The 21,558-nt window shown below is 40.5% G+C and overlaps 2 protein-coding genes and 1 pseudogene across 5 annotated transcripts in view; 2 read left to right on the forward strand and 1 right to left on the reverse strand.

Annotated features, from left to right (window-relative positions):
• grk4 (G protein-coupled receptor kinase 4) overlaps positions 1-6,340 on the reverse strand; it is a 60,264-nt gene extending 53,924 nt beyond the window's left edge. Inside the window, exon 1 of the mRNA XM_032527511.1 lies at positions 6,001-6,340. Coding sequence (XP_032383402.1) covers positions 6,001-6,052 — 52 coding nt within the window. The 5' untranslated portion in view covers positions 6,053-6,340. The remainder of the gene's footprint in view (positions 1-6,000) is intronic.
• Positions 6,341-11,133: 4,793 nt separating this feature from the next.
• On the forward strand, positions 11,134-19,923 carry LOC116696446 (target of Myb protein 1). Of its 4 annotated transcripts, none has more exons than XM_032527464.1 (15): positions 11,134-11,343; positions 13,644-13,728; positions 14,153-14,231; positions 14,779-14,928; positions 15,532-15,666; positions 15,757-15,906; positions 16,623-16,739; positions 17,072-17,205; positions 17,331-17,373; positions 17,462-17,597; positions 17,766-17,835; positions 18,346-18,421; positions 18,588-18,647; positions 19,262-19,301; positions 19,400-19,923. In XM_032527464.1, the coding sequence occupies exons 1-15, from the start codon at positions 11,271-11,273 to the stop codon at positions 19,540-19,542; spliced, it is 1,491 nt and encodes a 496-aa protein (XP_032383355.1). In that variant the 5' UTR covers positions 11,134-11,270; the 3' UTR covers positions 19,543-19,923. The 4 variants fall into 4 exon arrangements, with proteins under 4 accessions (XP_032383355.1, XP_032383362.1, XP_032383372.1 ...); XM_032527471.1 differs by having other exon boundaries at positions 17,769-17,835; XM_032527481.1 differs by having other exon boundaries at positions 17,465-17,597.
• Positions 19,924-20,411: 488 nt separating this feature from the next.
• On the forward strand, positions 20,412-21,330 carry LOC116701542 (uncharacterized; annotated as a pseudogene).
• The last annotated feature ends 228 nt before the right edge of the window (positions 21,331-21,558 follow it).

The following is a 21,558-nucleotide window of genomic DNA, read 5'->3' on the forward strand; positions in this document are numbered from 1 at the left end:
ACACACGCTGCACGTAAACATGCACTCTTGCTCATTCCAGCAGTGTGCTGTGGTGTTTTGCAAGACCTCTCTCTCTCTTTCCCCTCTGCCCCGTCTCTCTGTGTTCAAGATATTCCATCAAATCTTGCCGAGACGTGCTTGAAAACTGACCCTTGTTTTTGCAGTGTCTTGAGGGAGAAGGGGGAGGGAAGGACGATGAGCGAACAGGGTGAGACAAACTTGAGCAAGACACACAGAGTTGTAAGAGAGTTGCAAGTGAGTAAGAGGACAGACTGAAAGGTTAATCATTTATATGTTATCTCCAGCTGTCTCTCAGATGAAGAGCCCACTGGTTAATTTTCATGGCCACACTGAAAGAGCAGGAACACACAAAAGTACCTCTCCAGCACTGAGCCCTTGGGTGAGGAACACATAGCACATATTACACCTTGAAGATTATCTTTGATAAGACAACACTTTCAAGTCATATTTGAAGGCAAGACTGACAAAATGTTACCAAGGGCAGACGCCACAATTGTGACACTAGGACCGTTTCAAAAAAGGCAAACTGATAAAGCATGAAGGACCTTTGATATTTAATACACTTGCCACTAGACTTTGACTCTGCCAGACCTTTTAAAAACTCTTTTTACAGAAACTAAATCTTTATATGACCCATACGAACTTGTAAATACACTCTGCCGTACACATTGTTAAATCAGGCTGACAGCTGGGTTCTCATAGGAACAACGGCCATTTAACATTTAATAAGGCAGCTGGAACAACGTCCCTATGATGTTCACAAACTGCCACAGAAAGTGCCTCTTCATGCTTAGTCAGCTTGCCAAGAAATTGTGCTAATCAACATCCCTGTAGCTACCCAGCTAAACGTTGCTGCTAGTGCCATGCAGCATAGCTGCGTCTCGTTCTCCACACAGCCCATTTGTGGGTGTAATAACTGTAAAATGAGTCCCACATCAAGGGACAGTCACAAAGCAATGTGTGTTATGAGCCTCAGCTGGAGGAAACACCCCAGAGTGATGACAACAAGTGTTAGCCCAGCTATGACCACAAAACTAATAAAGCTACGCTGGCTTACGTCACAAGAAAACCCTCACAAGTGGTCTTGCTAGCCTACCATTTGAAGGGTGGTGGAGAGTGGGCAGAGAGCAGAGAGAGGTTAGAGAGACCAGTAGCAGAGACTCGTCCTCTTAAAACTGTAATGTTTAATGGCAACACTTCCAGCTTGTAAGGTGGAAATGAATTATATGAGCAGGATTAGTTTCTACTGTTTTTCAAAAGAATGTGAGCATTGGACTGTCCACATTCTTTCCTTTTTTTGAAGACCGTAGGAATTATGAAAGAAACACAGCAGAAAAAAAATCTAGTGAAATTTGATTCCAGGAAGAGGGGTGAAATACCCTTTATGTCCAGTCACTCTTACATTTGAATATGAAAATATGCGTGGAAATGTACTTTGTGGTGAACAAATGTTCATGTCCCCTTTGCATACAAGTTTGTATTAAAGAGTAATAACACACAGCTTTGCAACTTAATCCTGTTGTTCACTGCCCTTTGGGTATTTCCATTGCTTCTTAGTTAGCGCAGACACATTTCTCTTCCAAAGTCAGTGACGGCCATAAAATAAAGGTTCACTTTTTTGTTTTTAACAGAATAGCCTTCCAATTTTTTTTCCAACTCAAAATTATATTTTGATTTCATCCAACAACTGGAACAATGGTCAACTTTTGAGTAGTGCGTGTTCCTAATTCCCAGATAGAGAACGTAAAGTCCCATCCTTACATTACCAGCACAGCTTTATTAAAGCTTAATTGCAGATGTTTTTAAGCTGAGGGAACATAAGCAATAGTCAGGACCTCAGGTTGGGCACTTTCCAAGCTTTGAACAAGGTTCTTAAAAGACAAACTTTAAAAGACCAGAATGCATTGCAGACATCCAACAGGTTGGGTTTTGACTAAGGGGCGCAACTATTCTCATCTGGAAGAACTCTGTCATGCTCTGACCATGCACCCACCACTGCTCTCTACACACGCTATGGTATGTATGTGTGTGTATATATATATATATATATATATATATATATATATATATATATATATATATATATATATATATATATATATATATATATATATATATATATATATATATATAGACACACAACTGAATACAACTAGTAAACAATCTCTCAAAGAGAATTCTGTGAAATGTAGTAAATCTCTAACTGAAGTAAAAAGTATTGTGAATAACCTACATATTTATAGACATTAGGCGTTATTACCTGACTTCATTTTGTTGGTATGTCCAATTTATAATTCCCCAGGGGCTCTAGAGCAACACCCAGATCCACCTCTTGCCTACGTGTTACATCTTAACTCAAAACAAAGCAGTATAGAATACAGGGCTTTAGTTCAAGACATTACCTCTCAGCTACTCATATAACAGACATGTTGTACAGCAGGGCATATGCACAACATGTCTGTTATTTGATACGTCCAGTTTAAAAATAGAGTTAAATTCTATGTTTTTTTATTTAGTATCACTTTTGTAACATAGTTGTCATCTGTCAAGCCTGATCAGAAAGAAAAAGAAAATTGCAGTTTCACAAAATGAATGACTGTGCAGGCTGCCAATATCTAATGACAGAGCATTCAGGGGTGGATTTGTCTTAAAGAAATGTACAACTTCAGCAATGACTTAATTATTTACACATCAAGGTTGAGATTCAGGTTAGCATCTGTTGTCAGGTCTGTAAGAGGAAAATCTGGCTGACTTCAGCACAGTTTGCTTCCCTCTTGAGATACAATTGTATAAAACATACAATTCCTTTTTTATAGGAACTATCTTTTTTATGTGAAATTGACCAAAGGGACCCTCCAATTTGGTTGTTAAAGAGCTCTGACAATAAATGTAATGGAGGCACGATATTTTACAGCTGAAGAGTAAACATAATTTCTCTCAACAGACTTGACACCACCATCTGCTCTGCTATGATAGGGTGCTCTGCCAACTCAGGTGCTGCAAAGTCTTGTAAACAGTGGAGTCTGTGGGACAAAATATAATAACACTGTTTCTAAATTATCTGTAGTGCTTTTAACTGCATTATGTACTACGCATTTTCTGTGAATATCAGCCAATATATCCACCAGTACAGTCTAGGATTAAACAAAATAAGCCACCAAAACAGGCCCTCCAATATATCATCCTCCAATACGTCATTGAGGAGATGGTTTTGATACTGTATGAGACTTTGTAAAAATACCTCTCTAAAGCAAGGCTGTGGCTTTTACATCCTCAAAAACTCTTGGTATTCTCACAAATCTTTCTAATACCTCAGGGGAACTACAGTGATAACTTCCTCTGTCTGTACAAGACTGTCACCTCACGCAAATGCCACATCTTGCAGCTCTAAGGCAAAAGACAAATCTAAATACTGTAAAAAAAAAAAAAACTAAAATAAAAAAAAAAGTGTTGGATTTCCTTTCCACATTCTGTACCAAATGTATATACACATTTCACTGAGGCAGAGATGGGGAGTGGTGGGAGCAGTGTCATCCCTACAAGACCAAGCCACTTCCCTTGACGTGTCATTTCAACTGTGGCAGACTGGACACGCCCGTTCATAACACTTCTCACTCTAGCCACCCAGTTTCACATCAGCAACAGGTGTGCAAAAGTTGACTAAACAGTCAAACGTTATGAGCATATTGCGACCAGAAGAAGGTATTCTAGGGATTTATTAATCAAAAGATAATTCGGGGATGGAGAATGCTGCATAAAGTTTTATGACTGTTTATGCACCATGCATACCTATTATTACGTTGGGAAATTGTCATTTCCCGTCTCCACAACAAGGTCAGAGTCGCTACTGATTTAATGTCTTGCTCAAGGACACGTTGGTAGGGAAAACTCTTACTGACTCAGTGGTTTGGACCCAGCTCATGCAGCTGCTGCTGCTGCTGCTTGCAGAGGCCTTGATTCCATGTAGCACGAAGGTGATCCTGGAGAGCCTCTTGAATAAAAAGGCAGCTGACCTCTGATCCTCAGGAGCCGCTTTCTGTCTGGATTTGTGTGTTTAAAGGTGGGATTTGCTCCACAGATCGTGACACTGCCAGTGTCGACAATTGTCACTGTGACATACTGAAACACTTTGACAGCTGCAAACACCCACCTCTGGAAAGCCTAAATAAAATCAAATTAGTCTCCTGTGTACCATAAAGGGATAAATTGGGAGCGATTAGCTGTTTTAATCTGAGTGCTAATTAACACAGTGAATGGTATAGCAGGGAGAAATATAACAAAAACAACACTGGCTGCATACTCAACATGTTTAATTTGTTATGATGCCAAGTTTACATCTCAAATTATAAGAACAAATAGCGGGTTGGTATATCTTGATAAAGGACTCAAATAATTACTGGAAATAGCAATACATTTCCAGACAAATGAACACTATTACCGTAATTAACTAATGTTTTCATCACAAACCTTACCTTTGAAGCCAAATAAATGAATGTGAACTTTGAAGAAATTCCAGGTTTTTTTCTACTCTGTTCACGGTTCATACACTCATCATCACCGAGAAGCCTTTAGAGCCTCTGGCTGAGGACACTGACAGGTACTGAGCAGCCTGTAGATCAGATCAGTGTTGTACAATCGCCCTCACGGGGTAACACTCATGACAAATGCCAAGCACCATTGAAAGGCAGGTAAAGGAAAGCCTTATGCCTCGTAAGGAGCAGAGCTGATATGAAATGGATTCACTGCTGTGAATAATCCATTTTACAATTCGTGTTGGCGTTTATTCTTGAACTGAAACGCAGTCCGAATATAATGCAAACCATGAGCAGGGAAGGCCTCTGCATACGCACACTGAACCGCGACCCCCGGAGCCATGTACGCACTGTCAGCGTCTTTGCTTTCGAATAAAATGGTATCATTTATTGAATCGTTTTATACTTTTTATTAATCCCCAGTGGAGAAATAACACTTTACATTCGGCTGCTGTTATTCCACACCACACACAGGCCAGCAATACAAAATGCATTGACTTGGACAATATCTTCTAAGGCCATAGACCCTCATATGCTGTGTCCTATCCGATTGAAAGAGAGAAAAACACGAGTGGAAATCGTTGAGCAGTAATGACACATTTTTACCTTCCTCTGGCAGCTAATACAGTGTTGTACACCCACCCTGCGCCCACTCAGAGGCTAGTAGCCTCTTTGCTATCTCCTGGAAAACAGATGGATACTCGCCTCTTTTTCACCTCCAAGAGAGCTGCTGCCGGCCCACTGAGCAGCGTGAACAACCGGGGCTACCGAGCGCCTGTGCCGTAGTGGTAGGCTACATGGTGGGCTTTCCTCTCCCACTGCATCTAAAACCTCCACTATAACGTTATTCCTTTATCACAGTAGCTCCTTAACAAAAGCGAAACGGCAATGCAGTGGCATATTTCTGCGTCAAATAATAGGCTTCCACACGTTTACTTCACCTTCCTAATGGGCTTTAAAACACCAAAACCTACAATGACAGGTAAATAGAAGCTGAACTGAGGCACAGTGCCCCACTGCGCAGTAAAATTTTGGTCCACACTCAATACCATGTAATGTGAATATCATTAAATATTCATGTTATCGTAAATTGTAAATATCCACAAAACCACTGACCAGTGCTTGTGGGAAAAATGTTGCTCGCCTGCCTCTAATGCAACGCTGCGACCTAAGCGCGATGCTGCAAACACTCCCTGCGTTGTTCATCTCCAGCCTACTGGGCCTTATGTCAACCTGCCCGGTAAATATGTGTGTTGTTAGTGTACAAACAGCTGATTTTAACGGAATATGTGTGGCGTTTGCCCCGGAGACAAAGCCCTGCGCAGGGATGGGAGACAGAGAAAGCAGAAATCCCACTGAGGACAGTCGAAAGCTCGTCCATGGCATTGAGGTAGGGGGGAAAATACACTTTAAATTTCTTCGTTTTTTGCCATTCAGCTGTGCTTACCTTCCCTTGCCTTCAGGAGAACCGTGTTGGCCACGATATTTTCAATCTCCATTGTCAGAATGTGAAGCCCGAGCAGTCGCGATACATTTCACTCAGCGGAAAAAGACGGTTTTTCTGATCAAACGTGCCGACGACGGTGGGGCTGCTGCACGCGCACAAGGCGAACGCGGCACTGGCGCATAGTAGGTGTTTAATAGTGGTCGTCGTTCCTCTCCATTGCAAGACGTTTTTCTCAAACACTACCTACGGAGCTCTATTACGACGGGGCTTGTTAGCATTCACAGCCTGCCTCCCTTCTCTCTGCCTGCCTTCCTTCCTGCTTCAGCGCCCTCCTCCTCCTCCTCCTTCTCTTCTTCCTCCTCCTCGCCCCTCCTCTGCACAACGAACCAGCGAAAGTAGGAGGGATCAATTTACAACCAGTGCAACCACACACACATTCACACACAAGTGCAATAATACATGCATGCAATTTCCTAGCCTCCTGAAAGTATGGATGGTTATGCCTTTTATTGTGTAGCAGTTTTGGATTAAAACGTGCTTACGTGTGTCGTTTTCTATAAATTCCCCTCAGGCATATTTAGTCTCCCCAACCACAGGAGCGAGGGGCTGCTGGAAACATCTAGAAAAAAAAGAGTGTTTCCTTTACATAATTGTTTTCTTTTTTTTCATCCAAACATGAATACTAAACGTTTCCTTTCCATTATTTCCTACTACACAGCTGTATGATGTGCTTCTAGGGTATAGTCAGGAAACATGAATGCCTTTGGCCAAGGTGATCTGACACAGACCTCCTCTTGTGTGAACAATGGAGTGAGGGTTTTAAGTTGTTGCGTTATGCCAGGTACAGCCTGGAGAAAAGAGATAACACACAGTTTGCTCCTCCTCACCCCTACACTAATCTGACCCTTGGATCAACCGAGCCCACAATGCTTTGAGAAGAGCCGCGTGTCTGCAGAAAGAGATGAGAGAAGTTGTGTGACTCTTAACACGATGTGAAAGTTGTAATGTAATGTAAATAGGAAATGTGTTCATGAAAAGATTTCAAGAACCAGAAATGTGGTGATTGAAAACAAACAATAAGCAGTTTCACTTTTCAGTCCATTAGGGTCATAAACACATTACAGGGAGGCCCGAGGCTATTTGTGGAGCAGGCAATTGAGGGATCGAAAGGTCAAAGGTCACCGACTTTTATCTTCACATCCTCACTGGCTTTATTAACACAGAATGGGTCAAGTTACCGGATCAATCGAAACCTGATCTAGCTATTTTTCATGTTTCACTGTTGATACGTGCTTTAAAACAGTAACAATTCAATTTAAAAAATTGACAAAGAGCTTTTTGGAAACAGGTGGCATGAAATCAATAATTGGTGGTAGTTTACTCTCAAACCACTCTCTAGACATTATCACCATTATCAGCTGCCAGAGACACAGGATGCTGGTTATGGGACAGATACAACAAAGGTGCCCATTGACATAATTAGTAATTATTATGGGATTATGGGATGAGCAAGGAGACCTGATCGCTGGCCAGCTATCTATTAAGAGACATAAAGGCCATCATATTATAGGTTTGGATCTAAGGAAGTGGTATCATAGTAGTGTCATACTCATCTTATTTTATTCTTACTTTCTATTTAAGGTATTTTTCTTATCAGAGGCACAATTTATGGATCCAACTTGGTAGGTGCTCTTTCTCTTACTATAATACCTTAGTCGGGATTATATCAGTGTGAACACCTAAAGAAAGAGATGGTCTGTATCAACTTGAGTGTAATGATTTCACCATTTCAGAAATACACCACTGTCCATGGTCTGTGGGACATGGTTGCTTGTCTGGAACAACAAAAATCACACTACTAGACAGTTAATATCCCAGATGGTACGTGTAGAATCAATGCTGCCACCTAGTGGTGATGATGCATGAATACAGAAAGGACATTACACGCAATCGTCATGCAATGACTACTTTTTTTTTTAAAGGTTTTGACAAAAGTATGGATATATTTTACACGCTGTTGCATTTAGTTCTCGGGTCAGGCCTGTGTTGTGTACAGGAACTATAATGTGGAGTGGGGTGCAGTGGTGGAATGTAACTAAGATTTAGTTTTTCTCACTATTTTACGAATGAATTAATGGAGATAATAATCATGAGATGAATTTATAATGACAATAATCATTAGTTGCTGGGTTGTATGAAATAATTATGAAGAACATCCAAATTTGTGCAGTGATATTTGATCCCCACCTCCCAATCATGCAAATTATGACAGGACTGTTTCCTTAAATGTTCTGTTCTATTTTGACTTTTATTTTCCCCAGAAGCAATGAATAAGTACACAGCTTTAATCTGGACTCAGTTTAGTGTTACCTTTTTCAGAAGGGGTCAAAATCTGCATAAAATATGCTCAATGGGGGCACCTGTGGAGCTCACCTGGTAGAGAGTGCACCCCACTTGACAGTTGAAAAATAGCCGATTGGGTAACACTGGTGCATTTACAGAAATGTTGATTAATGTGCATTGTCCTAATCAAATAAATAAATAAACATTTAAATATTTACGAAGGCTCAGCAGCGGCTGCAGATTCAATTCCAACCCGTGGCCCTGTGCTGCATGTCCTTCCCCCTCTCTCTCCCCTTTCACTCTTTCAGCTGTCCTGTATCATAAAAGGCTTAAATAATCTTAAATAAATAAAGAAATGTGTTTTATTATTTATTTAGGTACATTGTGTAAATATGATATCATGTTGTTTGCAGCTAAACATGTGCTGCATATGAGGATTATAAATGTAGTAGAAAACAATCAAAATGCAGAAAATGAAGCAGATCAGACAACAACTTCTGTTAAAAACCTCCCACTTTCAGATACAGCTATTTTTGTGGTACAAACATATACAGTAGCTTTGCGTCACATCCCTACCAACTAGCCTACAACAACAAAATGCTGCTTACACATTATTGCATGAGTGATAATAATTTCATTACATCATTAAATATACCCTTGTTGCATATCATTCCCCATCTTTCTGTTCTCTCTTTACTCTCCGCCCTCATGTAAAAGCCTAACATTTCCCAAAAATACTTTAGTAAAAATGGTTGATATGAGGTCAGTATCCTTATGTACTGTAAAAATCAGATTTGAAAAAGTAGACTAGATGAACCTAAACAATTTCTATAGGAATCTGCTGAGTACCTCAGAGAAGAAACAAGCAATCAAAAGAAGATTCTGAAACCATTAACCAATAGCTAGTAGCTTTTAACGTATGATTGCTATTTTTAGTAAACTGTTCTTGATGCCACAGGTAAAACTTAAAATATCTCTCCACCAAAAGTTCTTGCTTCTCCCTCCATTTTAGTGCAGGCCACAATTAGGACACTAGATGGTGCTGCTGATATACAAGTGTCCACAACATTACACAAACGGTCTCAGATGTTGGTTATTTGGAATTTTTTCAAGTTTATCACAGTAAACACTTATCTACCCCTCATATGCATATCATTCATGTCGATCTCTATTTCTGCATGTAGAGGGGCATGTAGTCTCTCATTGGTCTTATGTCCTGTAGGCAGGCACTGCATAAAAATGGCTAAGTGAAGATGAATGATGTGTGAATTCTGTCACCAAATACTGTAAGCTATCCTTCTTAGGGAAACTCAATTGGATGACAGTTCTGAGGATCAAAGTATTCAAAGAGAAGAAGAGTCTTTCCAGACATGTTCAATGTCTACAGTAGGCCCAACATGTTTACTCAAGGAGGTTCTTTGTTCATAAAGGCAAATGCCTGATTGAGTCATATTTTCTGCTAAATTTTTAATATACATCACAAATTTCCTGGCCTGGTTACACTAAACACAGGTTCCTAAAATTGTTCATGCCAAGGATCCACTGAGAACAACCAGAACACAAGGTAGTCAAGGTAGCAGCAGAGTTACAGTAAGCAAGCAATTTACTGTACAAGAGTCCCGCTTTATGAATATTACCCAGAATACAATATTAGCTCCAGTGCCGTGCTGTAATGGTATAATACGGTAATATTCTGTAGGATTTTGCTGTGCTAAACTGTAAAAGTACAGCTATATCTTAGAGTGCAGCACATTTGATCTGTGAAAAAAATGTAATATAACGGGACACTAGTGAGTTATGACCTTTTGAATGTTTCCTTAAAACATAATCTTTTAAGCTGCAAGAGCAGATCAATGTTTTATTTGCAATTTTTGAGAAGTGGTCTCCTTGTTAGTGGTACCTGTAATAACGTGGTGCCAGTTTCAATAAATCATATTCACAAGTACATCTAGGATGATGCTTGGATTTGAAACAGTAAGAAAGGTTGCGGAGGTCAAATGTAACTAAGCACAGATACTTAAAGTTACTTGTACTTGTTACTTGTTTTTCTATTGTACGCTACTTTAGATTTCCTTTCCATTACATTTCAGTGGAATTATGTCACTTTGTGTTCCACAGCATTAATTTGACAGTTATTGCTATTTTTGCAAATTAAGAATGGCCTTAAAGATATAGGCCAATGTATAATCAGCCTAATTGGTTTAAATTCAGTGCTAGAGATTAAACTACCAAACAGTACGTAACGTAGTTAACTTCACCTCAACCACCTTTGTTAAAATGCTTGATGAATGAAACTAATACTTTCCGCTTATGCTATAACAGGGAAATATTTTACTTTTCACTCCACTACATTTATCTGACAGGTATAGTTACTTTTCAGATCAATATTTTTATACAAAAGTTATGATTAGTTGATTAAATATGCCTTGTTTTAGATTAGACTACCCAACAATAGGTTATGTACAGTTTTTGTAGGCCTGCTGGTAGGGTTTATTAGGACCTACTTGTAATAGAGCTGTAGTATTATTACTTTTATGCAAGTTGTATGCAAGCTTCCAGTGAGTAGACGGGGCCTACTTCTTTCACAACTGACTGGTTACGCCTCTATTGTTTATGGACTGGTACCTTTAGAGGCAACTGAAAATAATGCGTCTTTATCTAAATATTATCAAGTTTTCAGGTTGCACTGTTAAAATGTGATGAAACGAGCAACTGTTGCTGTCTGCTGTTTCCTGCCTCTGTGTGTGTGTGTGTGTGTGTGTGTGAGAGAGAGAGTGTGTGTTCACGTGACCACCCCAGAGCCCGTGCGCCTCTCGGAAGCAGCGGCAGACACTGAAAGGAAAAGAGAACATCGCAGTTCCAAGCTCAGTAGTTTACCGCGTTCATTAACAGGCTGTAGCTCGCGTGGACGCCTGTCGTTTTTGACTATGTTTTCCTTCGGGGAGAAAATAGAGTTTCTCATAGGAAACCCCTTTTCAACGCCCGTCGGTCAGAGAATCGGTAAGTCGCAGTTGCTTTTGAAACTATGCTCCGAGTTGTTCACCGTTGGATTCAATTTGACAAAATAATTTCAATTGTATGATCAACATGTTTCAGAATTTCATAACCACACTCAACAGAGACGTAAAACAACTTAAAAACTGTTTTAATTTGGGTTTCCTATTCTAACATATTTAAAAATGAACTCCAAATTTGACAGAAAAGTAAAAAGGAGTCTTCAGAGGCAATCACGTGACCGAGGCGGGACTCGTGTCACCTCAATCTTTCGTGCCATTGGTTGCTGCAAGTTAAGTGACAGTTAAGTCGGCGAATCAGGGATGCACTTTGTGTAACTCTTACTTCCCCAATCACGGATGTGTCAAAATACAGTTTCACACCTTCGGCACCGAGTGTTGCAGATGCTCTTCAGCGAGCACATGTCACGTAACACAACTTTGAAAGCAGAAGCATTTTGTCATTATGGCAACAGGTTGCTTCTTTTTGTCAGACTCTTGAAAAACTGTAAAGCCAACACATCCAGACTTGAAGCTAGCAGCCGGTGCCTGGAAAGCTGTGTAATCATCAGGAGGACAGTCATGAGTAGTGAGAAAATGTTACACCCCCATCTCAAGCCTTCCTTCCTCTTATATCATCCACTCGCTTTCTCACACACAAATGTCAGCGCGGCTTCAGCTACTTCTCAGGCGAATGAAAACAGAAGCAGCTGACAGTCACATGAAATGGAGGGAGCCGAGGGAGGAGAGAGGAGGGAGGGAGAGATGCAAGGAGGGGAAGGGAGTTAAATGTGATTGAGAAAGGCAAGGGTATAGAGCAGTGTGGGGGATGTTGGTGGAAAGGAATGAAGGGGATTTAGAGATTTATGAGGAACCTGTGAGGGGTGAAGTGCAAAGAAAGCTGGCTTTGATTGTTAAATAGTTTGGAATGAAATACATGTTTGAGAGAAACAGTTTTTCAGTCAGCTTGTTACTATAAACAAGGAGTTTCCTATTAAACCACTATTATATGACTTCACGTGAGAAATTTCAGTATTTGATTTTTGTCTGCGCTCTTCTTGCTGGTTTAAAGTGGCTGGGGTCTTGTTGGATAAAGGTATTGACAGGTATTTCCACCAACCAACCAATCAGATCATTCTATGATGAACTTTTTTTTTTTTTTTTGCTCATGCAGTCAGTAAGAGGCCATTTTCAAGCAAATCTGATCCAACCGTGTCCACACAGTCCTCAAGAAGCAGATTTGATTGTAAAAGGGGCTCTCAACCCAATTTTACGCATGCAGATTAAGTTTTTTTTCTTCAATTACCAAGTATTACTCAGCCTGTAAATACTTGCATCCCATCTTATGTGGCTAAAGTCTGAGAACATGATGATTTCATCAGGATTGGCTTGCACGCGACACAACAGCCTGTCATATATGACTTATATGCAGGCTGTTGCAAGCCTGCATATAAGTCATGTACAACAGGCTGTGAAGCAACTAGCTGGTGAACATAGCATTTAGCGGATAAAGAGCCTGATACTGCGTGTCTCTGAGGAGTTTGTGGAGACCCATACTCCAGCGTAACATACATTTCTCGTGTAGCATAATGTGACTATGACTTGCATTTTGTTGTGCAACAACCCTGTGTTGTAGAATGATAAAACATGGACCTTGAACCTTGAGTAGTGGATGTACATTTGTCAGATGGCCAGAAACACAACTCCAAATGAATAATGTTTATGCATGCCTGCTGGATGCAGACACAGGCAATGGTTTGCCTGCATGTTCAGCACAACATCAACAACTTTATACGGTATATGTTAATATTGTGTTTACAGTGTGTTGCTCTGCCTACACGTGGCAAAACATATCAGGATGAATTGACTAAAGAGTTTTTTTCTTCTCATTGTTAATTGTTGCTTATGTAGTCACAAACAATTCATTTTGAATAGAAACATTTATGAAAAACCCATTTTCAGGTGTGTAATCTCAAGTGTCAATACTGCAAATACAGTGTAGATTTGTTTCTTAAGATTAAAAGAAAGCTACAAAGAAAACACCCAAACTTTAAAAGGAACCAAAAATGATCGTCTTTCCTGTATGGAAATATGCAAGTGTGGGCCACATATCTTATTTTTCATCTTTTCAATGTGGTGTGTTATTAATGTGAATCATGCATTTTTATCCCATCTGTCACATTTCTCCCAGAATGATATCTGAAATACAACTGGAAAGATTAACAGAAAGTCTTATGGTTTTTTTCTATTCCCGGATCGATATTACTGTATAACTTTAACTTCACCTGATTCCCTCTCTGTTGACAGAGCGAGCGACCAGCGGCTCTCTGCAGGCCGAGGACTGGGGGCTCAACATGGAGATCTGTGACATCATAAACGAGACGGACGAGGGGTAGGGTGGTCACACAAGTAGCACACTTTCATCAAGAAGCCACATACTATCCCCATTTGGTGCATATTGCCTCACCTCTCTGACTAAAGAGTACACTGTACTGTATGTACTGTAGGTTTTTATTTTTGTATGAAGTTTTACTGTATCACTTCCTTTTATAGTTTTGTTGTCTCTTTTTATATTTCCATGCAAACGGTTGTGGGCTTAAGGCCAATCTAATAGTTTGCAATGCAACAGGATTTGCAATATTAAGAGGATTGTCACTTCAAGCCTGAAATGCAATGCGTTTGGAGTAGTAGTTGTATACAGTAAAAACTTTACAGTTTTTAGATTTTGTGACTTTATTGCTAGCCCTCTCTTATTATAGATATGAACCATATTGTTGCTTATTTTCATTCCAAATTGTCTGTTTTATTTTTCTCAGGCCCAGAGATGCAGTCAAAGCTATTAAGAAGAGAATTGTAGGGAACAAGAACTTCAGAGAGATCATGTTGTCACTTACTGTGGGTAATCATCAGTAGGTGTTTGTATGTAAAAGTTGGGGGGGGGGGCAAGGTTGAAGCTGGGGGTGTGGCCTTGACCAACTGTCACTTTGCTTGTTTTAAAGCCGCGATGTCTCTCTCTCATGGGTGGGCCAAATTCTCTGGGCGGGAAAAGCAGATAAAGGGGATGTAACCTTGCTCCTTATGACCTCATTAGGGGCAAGATTCCAGATTGGCCTATTTGAACTTTCCTTTTCTCAAAGGCAGAGCAGGCTACCCAGGGCTCGGTTTACACCAGTCCCCATTTCTATCCACTGGGGGACCATAGGCAGGCTGCGGGAACTCATATTAATGTTAAAAACCTCATGAAGTGACATGTTCATGCCATGCAACCTTTAATTTGACCCTTGCCCTGATTGACTGGTGGCCTAGATGATGTGTGAACATAAATCAACATTCAGTATTGAGACAATGTGAGAAAAAGCTTTATTGTGGAGCAACTTGACTCACATAGATTTAATTACATTTTCCCTTTTTTATATTGTGCACTTGTATCGCTGTCGGACAGGTTCTGGAGGCCTGTGTGAAGAACTGTGGCCAACGTTTCCACATTCTTGTGGCGTCGCAGGAGTTTATTGAAGGCGTTTTGGTCCGTTCCATTCTGCCCAAACATAACCCCCCCACTGTCCTCCATGACAGGGTGCTCAGCCTCATCCAGGTACATATGATAGAAACTGTTTGCCCTAGGAATGCAGCTAATGAGTATTTCCCTTGTTGATTAATTTGAGTTTTTTTTTTCTTCCTGACCAGCATTTCTAAACCCAAAGCTATTCAACTTACTACCCTATAGAAGTAAAGCCAGCAAATATTAACATTTGAGAGTCTAGAGCCAGTGGACTTTTAGAATCAAAAAACAACTAAAACAACCTATTGATAAAATTTTCGCAGATCAGGTTTTCTGTCAGGTCTAGTCTGCGCTCAATTTTATTTTGTTTTATTGGAATTCTAGTTGTGCTTTCTTTAAGTGGTTTGTCTCATCTGTATTGGGAGATATTTCAGTGCTGTGTTGACATCGTACAGCTTTTAAAGTGGACTTAAATTGGACTCTATAATGGCTAGGGATGGGTTTCATAGTGTTATCTTTAGCGTTCTCTGTGATGTCAATATCTGCATACATTATAGTCTGGCTTGTGAATTGTACATTCCTTTCCTGTTTTCGTGTTCTTTTCACATTTGGCCAGTATACTGTGTCACTGACCACTCATTTAGTAGTCAGTCGTTGTCGTTATGTTTCGTCACATGTTCTCCCTCCCATCCACAGTCATGGGCTGATGCGTTTCGTAGCTCTCCCTCCCTATCGGGGGTGGTGTATGTATATGACGACCTGAGGAGACGTGGTCTGGAGTTCCCCATGACAGATCTGGATGCTCTGTCCCCCATCCACACTCCGAATAGGGTGAGACTGTCTACAAAGTGAAAATGACCCGCCAAATGAAATGTATGTAGAGATATCAATCTCTACACCGCGCTTCTCATCATCTTGCAGAGTACCCCAGAAAATGGGACTCCTGGAACGAGCCCTGTTGCAGCTCCCACACATCAGTCACTACCACAAGCCCCTCCCAGTGTTCCCACTCAGAATACGTCACCTCCGGTCCCATCCAGTGAGGGACCAGCCTCCCTCTCTGCAGAACAGGTACCACTGCCTAAGTACACCTGTCACTGACTACATACAGTAGGTGAAAAAACTTTCACTGACGGAAATGGACTTTTTAAAGTTAGTGATATTTGCAGACTCATGATCAATGTGATTTCACTCTGACATTAAATAATGTTTTTTTTTTTTTCTCAGTATCAAAAATCCGTATTACATCCATTGTAATTCAGTGTCGCAGAACAATAAAACATGACAAGGTTCAAGGAGGCTTTAATAGTTCTGGATGAAAAAGCCCCTAGAAGAGTATTTAAACCATTAACTTAGATTAGAGTTTAAATGCATCTTAAATCAGGTCTGCGGGGGTCCCAAACGGCACGGAGCATTGCAGGACACATGTAACTGGGTGAACAGGCCCAGGTCAGAGCTAACAATTTGAATTGAAAAGCACAGATGTAATGAATAATATTGTCAATTGCTTCATTGCATTGCAATAACTGTTGGAGCAGATCCATCATTTATGCCATTAGTTCAGTTCAGTCTGGGCTTTTCCTGCTGTGACATGTCAAACTATTACTCTAATGTAACTGTATGACAGGAGTTATTGGTTGTTTCTTTGACTATCTAATGTTGCCTTGAAACAGTGTAACAGCAAAGTGTCATTCAAATTGTAGTAGTTAAATGACTGTAGAATAAACTTAATTGTGTTGTGGCTTTTGACTGCTATGGATAAATCAAGAAATGTGTTTCTTATCCAGGAACAGAAGTTGCGAAGTGAGCTGGCGCTGGTGAAGGGAAATCTCACTGTGATGTCAGAAATGCTGAACGAGCTAATACCTGGACAGAGCCAGCAAGATGATACAGAGCTGCTACAGGTGTGTGTGTGTGTGTGTGTCTGTTCTACAGAATTTACTGTATCCAAGACTTTTCCCTTTTTGCATCATAATTTCATCACTAAAACAATTACTTTTGGCAAGTCATAAGTAAGGAAATGTATCGTCACTGACCTGTGTGCATTTGAGCAACCTTTGGGACATGTGACTTTATATTTGGTGTTCAGGCTACATTTCTGTATTGGTACAATTTGATGATTGTTTTTTAAAAACATGCCATGATGTTAATCAATCTTACGTAGAAAAAAAAAAAAAAAAGTTATAGAAGAGGCCGAGATACTAATGAATTATTTTCTCCTCCTTGGTCCAAGCAGCAGCTGTACTCCGTGTGTAAGAGCATGCAGACTCGAGTGGTGGAGCTCCTCCCCCAGCTGCTGGATGAAGGGTTTATTGAAGAGCTGCTAATGGTCAACGATGACCTCAACAATGCCTTCATCCGCTATGAGAGGTGTGCTGTAGCCTAGCTTTGGGTTTTGGATAATGTTTATGTTAGGAAATGTTAGTTTTACGAGTGCGGTATGCATTTTTTTTATGGCTCATAGTACTACTCATTGTATTGTAATTGTGTTTAAGGTTTGACAGACTGAACAGGGCACAAACTCCAAATACTCAAGAGGTAAGAAGGTGACCACTCCTCCGCATTTCTGCGTTAACAATATACTTACACACTAGGTGACACCCACTGTGTTTTGTCCTCACTCTAGCGGAGCTCTACCACAAGCCCAAGCCTCCTCGACCTCAGTCCTGAGCCCTCAACTCTCAGCCAACCTGCTGTCATCACAACCACCAGCCAACCAGCAGTCAGCACCCGGGCCAATCAACAACGATCAGCCAACCACAGTGTGTAAACTTCTTATAACTTCTGCTTTATGTGTAAAACTTTGTCAATTTGGTACAGAAACATAGAAGCATTTTAATAATGTTTAAGATTTGAATATTAATTATGTGTAGATATCAAGATGGAGGGTTTTCAGCTGTTACTTAATGAGTTAACAATCTGTCTTGCAGAAGAGGAGGAGGAGGAGTTTGACATGTTTGCCCAGACGAGGGGCAGCTCCCTGGCGGAGCAGAGAAAAGGGTGAGCGGTGCTAACTGGTATAATCATGACGCATGCTCTCGCTACATGCGTTGTGTTTTTATTTGCGTGAAAGTGCCTCGTCATCACATTGACCTGACGTAGTAGCCTTAGCTGTTACTGGATTTACATTACAGATATCTGCACTCTGTGACTTAATGTACATTTTATTGCAAGTTTGCAAATGTTTCAATGTAGTTTTCAATGTAGAATTACGGAATTCTGAAAAATTACTGAAAGATTGCCCACTTATAGTTTACTTTTAGCCTACAGTACATGACACCACACATAAGGAGCATAAAGCTTTAGACATTAGACATGCAACACAAACAAAAAGGTCCTTTTACCAATAAGGCGTTAAGGACGGTCTGGGTCCGGGCCACCCCCATAGTCTTATGTTTACAGGGCATTCCACGTAATTGCCATGTCCGTGGTTTGACCTGTGTTAAAATGTATTATTGGCTTAAAGCAGCCTACAATGCATCCCAGCATTACAATACATACTATCCCCAGTGTCAGGTATGAGGACCCAGGAGCTGTGGAAGGCCTAGCTGGAGCTCTGGATACAAGGTTGCAGGTTACAGGAGGGGTGTGTATACCACCGCATACCATAACACACACACACACACACACACACACACACATACATAATATTCCCTGTAAAAGAAAAGTACAAAGTATCATGCTAATTGTGTAGATAGAGCTAAAACACAGTGTCAACTTATCCTTCTCTTGATAAATTTTTTTTTTTTTAGATGCCACCAGAGAAAAACTCTTTGCTGACTGATGTTGATAAACTGTTATCTTGTGATATGGTAAGAGAAAGCATGACTATCTATAAACACTTTTTTTTTTACTTTTTTTTTTTTTACTCAATCATGGTTCTGTGAAGGCCCACACAGAGTTTTTCGAGAGAGAGAGAGAGAGAGAGAGAGAGAGAGAGAGAGAGGAGAGAAGAGAGAGGGAGAGAGAGAGAGAGAGAGAGAGAGGGAGAGATGAGAGAGAGAGAGAGAGAGAGAGAGAGAGAGAGAGAGAGAGAGAGAGAGAGAGAGAGAGAGAGAGAGAGAGAGAAGAGAAGGAGAGAGAAGAGAGATTACAATTACCTTTGAAGCAAGTAGCATATCATCTCTAGAGTCAGCCGGAGAGAAATAAAGTGTCTCTTCTGACCATGGTGGGAAATCAGTAGCAGGAAAAGTTAAAGCTCTCCATGATTTCATGTTTGTTATGGAGAAAGAGAAGGAATGAGTGGGGGGGAAATGCAACACTACCCAGCCCTGACGTGTGTTGATGTGACGTGTAGTTACATTTTTGGAGAGGTGCATGTCAGGCTACGGCGTAGAGTCTGGCCTTGGTTCGTGTCTAAAGTATAAATTCCACTTAGGGATGATGTGATCTTTACTCTTTGCTTTTTTTGTGTTTGGAAATGCAGGAAGACCAGTCTTCAGTTAGTGATGGCGTGTCCAGTGAAGGTATGTTTTTCTCTTTACTGATCAATTGGGGTAAAATGTTCAATTTTACTTCCTGTCTGTTCATGCGCACACACTCTAACTAAAACTGTCCCTTTCAGAGTTTGATAAGTTTCTGGAAGATCGGGCGAAGGCATCGGACCACAGCAGTCAGGCAGTTCGCAGCGGGCCAGCCGCCACATCCAGACCGCTGCCGCAATCTAACCGGCAACAGGACAGATCAGACAATCTCTTTACACTTTAAATTTGAGGAAACAAGCTGTGTAAGTAACACACACCACACACACAACACACACACACACACACACACACACACACACACACAACACCCACGCCACACACACCACTACAGACCTGTGACCTGCTGCATAATCAACTTATTGCATGAATGCAATATTTCTTAGTTAATTCCTACTGTTTATCTTTATGTAAGTATAAAATACTGTATGTGACTGTATTTATGAACTGTATTATAATGTTGATGTATACAAAAATTTAAATTAGAACAAGTGTTTACAGTTAAGTATAAGGTTGAATATGTAATATTATGCCATCATGTGCCTTTGACTGAGACAGCTGATTGAGTCTAGAGGAGAATAAATGGGGTTATTGTCCTGCAAACATGTCGCATTTGCCCTCTTTTCAAATAGTTTCTGCTACTGTATGTCATTATCTAAGCTGCCACTAATGGAAATTACCCTGAAGCTTATTTTTAAACTGATCTAAGTGCAGTCTTTGTGTGTTATTTTTCAAGATCTTGTGTCTGAGGTGGCCAACACAGCTCCACCAAATCTAGGTCTAATTATTCTTTTTTCTTATTTCGTGCATGCCATGAAATGTAGTTTTTTTGTCTAATATAAATACATCCTTGATGACATCCAAGTGGGTGTCTCCTTGAAACAAAAAATGAAACTAAACTGTAGCTTCTCACATTTGTCCTGTATGTTTGCTTGGAAGCCAAAACAGATCATTGAATAAGAAGTGGGAGCTTAGGTGTGCTTTTGCCCTCTGTCTGCTGTTTGTTAGAGGGCACTGATATCAGTTTGTTATTGTTTACAAGCTCAAGGATGTCTGGTGTAGGGTACACAAAGTCCCTGAAACACCCAAAAAATAACTTTCCACCCATACACTCTTCTCACAAACGCTGAAGACTACCACTGCCTTCCCAAACCCAGACATCGCCGCCATTCTCGTCTCCTACGTCTTTGGGGATCCCCTTTTGACCCGTTTTGGATGTCCATAGATCAGCCTTTTGAAGTGTTGAAGCATCATGGTAATGGTCAACCTATGGGTAATTTGTCACTTCATGCCAAATTACCCAACTACTCCAGTGCATGGAAGAAATTTAACCCGAGTTCTTCTCCAGAGCTGAGAGAGGCGACAGCAAACAATGTCCAGATGCTGGTAAAGGAAGCTGCAGACCAGGACCTCAGTTCTCTGGCTTCACATGTTGCCAGTTCCATCAGAGACCTGTTAGTGCGCTCTGCCACTTGTGGATTAAGCTACCAATGGGTGGATCACTGTCCCGCTCTCTGGCCACGTTGGCTTTGCAGATTGTGAAAGATCAGATGGAGTGCAAAGTTGTTAATTTCCTGGTGGGATGAAGTGTGTTCGAGCTCAGACAGCTCACACAAAGATTCTGGCTTGGCACTTCTTGGAAATCAGAGAGGGAGGCAATGGATCTAGCAGGATTACAGCTGACAGGTCTGATGGCAGCATTAAGATGGGGACAGGTGAAGACATGGAAATGTGTATGTATGTGGAAGCAAGTTCCTTATCCTTTGGTCACAGCATGTATGTGTTTAGGTTAATGAATGTTTTTTTTTTTCTCACAAGGGCATAATAATTTCAATCATACCCTCATCTTCAGCTAGGTTTCTATATCCATATATATGGTAAGTATAATATAATCAAAATTGCTGAACTGATTTTCCAAATCTAATCAGAGCTTTTAAATCACTTAGTAAGGCATAGCATGTACCTTACTGCATTTAAGCAGAATTTAATAAAATTTCTTCCTGAAATTGTTGAATTATTTATCTGTCAAGTTTTTAACAAGCTTGTCTAAAAGTCCAGTGTCTGGTGTCAGGTCAGTTGGTAATAGACACCATATTCCTTTTGAGTTGTGCTACATTCACATCATGTGGGAACTTAATTTAACAGTGGTTCCAGTGTGTTTCCAGAAGTGTTTTCAGTACACTGCAAACATTTTTTTTTTTATATCTTACATCAAAAAAACGTTCAAATAACAGTCTAAAAA

This window comes from Etheostoma spectabile, chromosome 2 (assembly GCF_008692095.1).
Source record: "Etheostoma spectabile isolate EspeVRDwgs_2016 chromosome 2, UIUC_Espe_1.0, whole genome shotgun sequence".
NCBI lineage: Eukaryota > Metazoa > Chordata > Actinopteri > Perciformes > Percidae > Etheostoma > Etheostoma spectabile.

Excerpts from the sequence above, each read along its gene's own strand:
- LOC116696446 (XM_032527464.1), top strand. The coding sequence starts at position 11,271 with ATGTTTTCCTTCGGGGAGAAAATAGAGTTTCTCATAGGAAACCCCTTT. Across the intron at positions 13,729-14,152 it reads ATAAACGAGACGGACGAGGG|GCCCAGAGATGCAGTCAAAG; the intron begins GTAGGGTGGTCA and ends TATTTTTCTCAG. Across the intron at positions 16,740-17,071 it reads ATGATACAGAGCTGCTACAG|CAGCTGTACTCCGTGTGTAA; the intron begins GTGTGTGTGTGT and ends TGGTCCAAGCAG.